A 6523-nucleotide genomic window follows, 5' to 3' on the forward strand; every position below is an offset into this window, starting at 1 on the left:
GGGGGTGGGCTCAGACCCAGGAGGGGTGGGGGCTGCTGGGAGAGGACCGAGATTCCCTCCCCTTCCCTTGAGTAGGGCCCAGGGTCTGCCCCCTGGGGAGGCAGCTCTCCCCAGGGCAGCGCCAGCAGCACACCCTTGTCCGGGTGGGCTTTCCGGATGCCCTCGGCAGTCTGGAAGGCATGGAAGGAGTTGGGGAAGTCCACGTCTGGGTCCGACTCGTCGACCAGCTCGTCCAGCAAGTCCACAGCCTCCAAGACAGTCATCTTCTTGTAGGAGAAGCCCCCGAACTGGGCATGCTGGGCGGGAAGGGCAATGTCAGCTTGACTTCCGGGGAGGACCAGCATTGTCCACAGGGGCAGGGGAGGGGCAGAACCACCATGGTCCCTCTCTGTCCACTCACGGGTGCCCTGCCCTCAGCAGCAGGACACACACCTTCCTCCTGACGAAGTCCACCGTCTGGTGCGTATGCATGAGCTTGTAGGTGGCAAAAACTCGGTCCAGAAGGGGCCCGGACTGCGAGCCGGAGAGTCAGTGAGGTTGGGCCTCCCCTGGCCCTGTGCTCTGGCCCCTGCCCCACCCCAGCCCAGGCTGAGCCCTGTAAGGTGTGAAGGGGGCTTTCCAGGGCATCCCCCAAGCTGTGGGGAGGGCAGGGGCTCTGCTCCCCGCGGCGACTGGGCTGGGCATCAGGACCAAGGGCTCCTCACAGTATAGTTTCGGAATCCGCCTTCCTCTGTGGCTGTCTGTGGGTCCACATCGGGTCTGTAGACAAGGGAAGGGTCTGGGCCCTGGTTGGACATCAAACCTGTTTTACCCTCTTGGTCCACGGAAAAGGAGACTGCTGGGGGCTAGACTCTGAGCTGCAGGTCTGCTCGAGCCCCAGGGTGCACACCTGAGGGCCCGCCTCCTTGCACAGCTTCGAGCAGCTTGAGCTCTCAGTCCCTGTGTCCTTACTGGCAAAGTGGGCATCAGCCGATGTTTCATGGGAGCTGGCAGCCCCACTGGGCACCCTAGGGCCGTCCCCACTGGGCACCCTAGGGCCATCCCCACTGGGCACCCTAGGGCAGTCCCCACTGGCACCCTAGGGCAGCCCCCACTGGGCACCCTGGGACACTCCCCGCTGGGCCCCCTGGGGCAGTCCCCGCTGGGCACCCTGGGACAGACCCCACTTGGCATCCTGGGGCAGTCCCTGCTTGGCACCCTGGGGCAGTCCCCACTGGGCACCCTGGGACAGTCCCTAATGGGCACCCTAGGGCAGTACCCACTGGACACCCTGGGGCCGTCCCACTGGGCACCCTGGGACAGTCCCCGCTGAGCACCCTGGGACAGTCCCTGCTGGGCATCCTGGGACAGTCCCCCGCTGAGCACCCTGGGGCAGTCCCCGCTGGGCACCCTGGGGCAGTCCCTGCTGGGCACCCTCGGACAGTCCCTGCTGGGCACCCTGGGTAGTCCCCTCTGGGCACCCTCGAAGACCAGAAGCTGCTTTGAGAGGAGACCCAAGACCATGGGGTGCCCAGGGATTGGTGGTGCTGCCCTTCGCCCTGTCTGGACCACGACAGGGAGGAGCCCTTTGACCGAATAAAGAGGGCTAGCAAGAACCAGTTGAAGGGCAGGTGCTCCTACCCCTTCCCATGAGGGACAGCCGGCCACTGAGCAAGCAGCTGAGGAGGCCCCCCGCCCCAGGTCTGGGCACTCACCACAGTCTTCTTCATCCTGGGAGGAAGCTGTGCACAGTGGCAGGTCGCCCACGGGCCAGGTACTCTATATATGCCCACAGGTTACGTAAGTGGCCAGACATCACCCAGCCCCTTGGCCTTGGCTCTTGGTAATGAGTGACCATCCGCCCTTCTCCTGGCCTCAGCAAGTTAATGTGTCAGCACAGGCACGGCCCCCGGCAGCCCTGGCCCCCTGGCTCTGACCTCAGCCTCCCCAGGCCCCGAGCACCTGCCCTGTCCAGGGATGTCCAAGGCCTTCTTGGCTTCCCCCATCTGCCGGTCTCTAAGCCCTCCATGTGTACAGCGGCTCCCTCCCACAGGTGGTGCCGGCTCCACCTCCCCCTCATCTGTCCCTAGGCACCTAGGATCTTGGGCAGGGCAGGGGCCCGTTAAAGGGAGAGTCATCCTGAGACCTGTGAGAAGGGCTGCCACAGGGAAGAAGGATGGGCCTGAGCTCCAGATGCGACAGACAGCAGGGCGGGTAGGCTTGTGGCGCAGAAGGAAGGTGGCCGGACTTGGAAGGGTCGGGCATTCTGGCTGGAGAGAGCAGGGCCGGAGGGAGGAGTGGGCCTGCTATCCAGGCGGTGTGATTTGCTGACGCCAGGCTAGGCAGACAGCAAAGGCAGCCCAGCGTCCCACCCAGAGGAGGGCTCAGAGGAGCCGGTCTAAAGTTTGGTCAGGAAGCAGGTTCCCTGTTGGGGCGGAGAATTCCACTCACACGAAGGGTTTCATATGTGACTGCAGGTTTCAAGTGTGGCCTGGTCTCAGTCTCGAGGGCATGGCAGGATCCAACAGACAAAATTGCTGGCTTAGAGCTTGGGCCAGGTTCCCCAACAGCTGGCAACAACTTTCATGAAGTTTTTCTTTTTTCAGTTGTCTGAGGGTGCACACTCTTGCCAGATGGGGCATGGTCATGCCACAATTCGTTTTTCTCTATCCCATCAGGATTTGAGGCACGTCCATGCCGTTGAAGCTGGGTCAGATTTGAGCTGTGGTTATCCACGTGGGAACCAGCTCCCTGTTGACAGGACTTTCCTGCCATATTAGGGGTCCGGGCCCCTGAAGACAAATGTTAACCTCTCCGTGAGAGGCACAGGTTCTTTTATGTTTGGCTCAGATGAGCTACTGAGTAAAAGGGTGTCTCCTCACTAATCAATCAGTTTGCAGCAGAACAGACATACGCCAGCGGGAAACGTACAAATGTACACATATACCTGAGAGAGTACTTATTTAATTTTATTTATAATTATTATTATCATGGTTTTTAATTTGACCAGAAAGAGACAGAGAAGAAAAGTGAGAAAACAAGTGACCAGGTCCAGGACTCACATCGTGACCAGCCATGTGGGAGTTCAGTGCCCCAACCACCATACCACCTGCCGGCCCCCTGTACAAATATGGATAGTCACCAGATTAAAAAGAAGTAAATAACAAGAGAAAGAAAAAAGGAAGGAAGGGATATAAGAGCACCTTTGTGCTAATTAACAAAACAAACTCTGGGGTCTCTCACTTTGGCCTGGAGATCAGCCCCTCCAAAATGGCCCTCAAACAGGCCTGAAATACCCCCAGTCGCTAGTGGAGGCAGCGTTTCCAGATGCGGTGGTCGTCTGGAGCAGATGTTCCCACAGAATCGACTCACTGCTTAAGATCGCTTCTCAGAGAGGAGTTTTAAGTACCCTTGTTTTTTTTGTTTGTTTGTTTTTGTTTTTTTTTTTTTGTAGAGGTTTTTGCTGTAGGGCACATGCGCTCACCAGACAAACAGAGACAGAGAGATAGAAAGCGAGAAATCACCCCCAAGGGGGGGATGGCCACGCCGCAATCCCTTCTCCTCCATTCTCTTGGGATCTTGGGTATGCACGCATATGCGCCCGGCGTGAGTTTTTAAGCCACCGGGTCAGGGACACGAACCGTGGTTGACTACATGGGAGTCCAGCGACATAGCCATTACGCTAACTGCTGGTCCCGGTACCCTTGTTTTGAGAGAGAGACTTTTGCTATAGGGTGTGTGTGCTTGCTAGAGAGAGGCAGAAAGCACGAAATCACCCCCCAGGGAGGATGGCCATTTTCCTCTATTCTCTCGAGACCTCGGGCACACATGCACACACACCTGGCATGAGTTTCAAGAGCCACCAGGTCCAAGACTTGAACCGTAGTCGACTACGTGGAAGTCCAATGACGTAACCATCATGCCATCTGGGGAGCAAGCCTGTTTGGGCCGCTGTCCTCTCACCCGGCCCCATGGCGTTCCTGCGCTGGGTAGGGAGCCTGCATGGCCTGTGGAACCCACCCTTGAGTCAGTGTGGGTCCTTTGTTAAATTCTCCAGAGGCTTTCTGTGCTCTCTGGGGAGAGAGAGAAAGGGAGAAAACCCTCCCCAAGGTGCCCTTATTTTATAGCCCTGAGAGGCAGGCTATCTTGGCTTTCAGGGTCCTGGAGTCAACTGGCTTAGGATGCACACGGGCACGGTAGGGACCAGCTCATCTGGGCACTGTTGGCAAGTTATGAGTGTGAGAGAGCGAGCACGCTCCCAACAGCAATGCTGTGACCACGGTCAGGGCCGTCAATGCCGGCAAGGTACTGCATGTCGTGGGAGCTTTTACGCTCCACCAGAATACAATCGAAAAGTACACTCTTAGAGAGGGGCAGACAGAGGGCAGCGGGTGAAGCAGAAGCGCGGGACACAGACTGGGACACCTCAAGTAGGTGAGAAGCCTTGCAGTCAGCCTGGTGTTCTACGAGCCCGTCCTGCAGCTCAGGCAGGGGCTCTAGTCCCCCAGGGCCACAGGGTGCAGGGCTATCACCCAGGAAGAGGGCGTGGGAGGGGCCTCTTCCAGGAACACCATGTGCCAAGGACGAACACATGCAGGCCCCTACGGTGTAAGGCTGGACTTTGGCCCAGGGCCCAAGAACCTGGGAGGGTCTTGGCGGTGCTGAGTGTGGAAACCGAGCTTCTGGCTCCAGCCTTTCTGCTGCCTGCGGGCTGGGCACCTCTGGCTCAGGGGCTGGCCACTCCCAAATCCCTGCCCCGGGAAAGCCCTGTCTGCTCCCTCAGACATGACCTAGGCTGCACTTCCTCCAGGCAGTGGGCCTGGTGCTCCCTGCCACACTCATCACCCTGTGGCCCACCTCCGTCCACTGAGCTTCTCGCAGGGCAGGAACCAGCCTGCACTGCTTCTACAGGGCCCAGTGGAGGGAAGGCGGTCCCTGAGCCGGAAGAGTAAGCACAAGGGTGAAAACCAAGATGGAAACTCAGGGGGCCCAGTGCTTGAGGGCAGGACTGTGGGCAGGCACATTTCTGACCTAGAGCTGGGGTAATAACAGGTGTCCTTCTCTCCGCCCTAGTGGCCAGGAGGGTGACATTGGCACACGCCATCTTTAGTGCTGTATGTTTGCTAGGTAACAGATATGGACCTTTCTGAGCCCCATTTTCTATTTATTTATTTTTAAATTTGCTATAGGGCGCATGTGCTTGCCAGAAGGAGACAGAGAGGGAACGTGAGGAAGTACCCCCTGGAGGGACAGGCACCCTGCAATCCCTTCTCCATTCTACCCTCAGGATCTGGGCACGCACACACACAGACATGTGTGCCTGGTGCCGGGTCCAGGACTCAAACTACACAGTTGGCCATGGGCAATCCAGTCACCTTAACCGCCAGACCACTGGCTGGCCTCTGAGCCTTGCTTTTGGCTGCACCTGGGCAGGGTACAGTATGTGCTGGCTGTGGTTCTTCTCTTCCTGTCCTTTGAAGCCGATTTTCTCTCCCCAGCTCTTGGCCATGTGCAGGGGAGAAGATCTGTTTGGGCCACTGTCCTCTCACCCGGCCCCGTGGGGTTCCTGAGCAGGGTAGGGAGCCTGCATGGCCTGTGGAACCCACCCTTGAGTGAGTGTGGGTCCTTTGTTAAATTTGCCAGAGGCTTTCTGTGCTCTCTGGGGAGAGAGAGAAAGGGGGAAAGCACTTCCCATGGAGCATGGTCACATTTTTTCTTCCTGTCTCTCCCTCCTTTCAGGGTTTTGGGCATGCGTGGATGCACATGGCTGGTATATTTCTTAAGCCAAGTCTGGGACTTGAACCGTGAAGTTGGTCACGTGGGATCCAGATGTCTTAACTACCAGGACAAGGGCTGGCCTGGGTGTTGGTCTTACTTAACTGACCTATTTGAGTCTTGCCCCTGACCCAGGCTTCTCTGCCCTGAGGGTAGGAAGGAGCACCTCCACTCTGTCCCCGAACAGCTGAGGGGGCTCCTGAGCCCCTACACCCCCTCCCTGTCTGCCCACAGGGAGTCGGGGTGGGGTCTCCATGGTGACCTTGGCCTGGGCTCCAGGGTTGGCTGGAGACTTGGAGGTCCCTTCATGACCCCCTCCCCCCCAGACGACTACATCCCAGTCCTGCCCCTAACGCTCAGGGAACAGGGAGGAAGAGGCCATGGACGCTGGTTTCAGCGGGGCCAGGACAGGCAAGCGGGACCTGAAGTAGAGAGGTCAGGGGTCCCGGCAGGGAGATGCCACGCCTGGCCCTCCCCCCACCCAGAGGCAGCCCTGAGTACTCAAGTCCCTGGCTTGCGCTGCTGTGGGCACTTCCCCTCCATGGCCCTCCTCGGTGCCCACACAGCCAACCCCCTCCGGCGCGCGGCGCCCATCCCGCAGTGTGCCGCCATCGTGCAGAGCCCTGCAGGGCGGTGGCTCCGGGAACTTCGAGGGACTGAGTTGGGCCTGGGATTGGGGTGGCCACATTCCACCCCACCTCAGCCGTAGCTGTGGGGGCTGCTGGGGTCCACGGGGGCCGAGGGCCGCCGGCCAGCAGGACCCACCAGC

General features: G+C 59.1%; 2 protein-coding genes across 2 annotated transcripts in view; both read right to left on the reverse strand.

Annotated features, from left to right (window-relative positions):
* Nucleotides 1-1781, reverse strand: part of MIOX (myo-inositol oxygenase) — a 3932-nt gene extending 2151 nt beyond the window's left edge. The window contains exons 1-4 of the mRNA XM_006157575.1: nucleotides 1695-1781; nucleotides 705-785; nucleotides 433-513; nucleotides 134-296 (exon numbers count right to left, since the gene is read on the reverse strand). Of these exons, the coding sequence (XP_006157637.1) occupies nucleotides 134-296; nucleotides 433-513; nucleotides 705-785; nucleotides 1695-1709 (340 nt within the window). The 5' untranslated portion in view covers nucleotides 1710-1781. The remainder of the gene's footprint in view (nucleotides 1-133; nucleotides 297-432; nucleotides 514-704; nucleotides 786-1694) is intronic.
* Nucleotides 1782-4421: 2640 nt separating this feature from the next.
* The window catches only part of ADM2 (adrenomedullin 2), a gene marked incomplete at its 5' end in the record, with an annotated part of 2938 nt that continues 836 nt past the window's right edge, over nucleotides 4422-6523 (reverse strand). The window contains 1 exon segment of the mRNA XM_027775342.1: nucleotides 4422-6523. This exon segment is cut by the window's right edge and continues 57 nt beyond it. Within this exon segment, the coding sequence (XP_027631143.1) occupies nucleotides 6454-6523 (70 nt within the window).

Source organism: Tupaia chinensis, unplaced genomic scaffold (genome assembly GCF_000334495.1).
Source record: "Tupaia chinensis unplaced genomic scaffold, TupChi_1.0 Scaffold000548_1, whole genome shotgun sequence".
In the NCBI taxonomy this organism is placed as follows: Eukaryota; Metazoa; Chordata; class Mammalia; order Scandentia; family Tupaiidae; genus Tupaia; species Tupaia belangeri.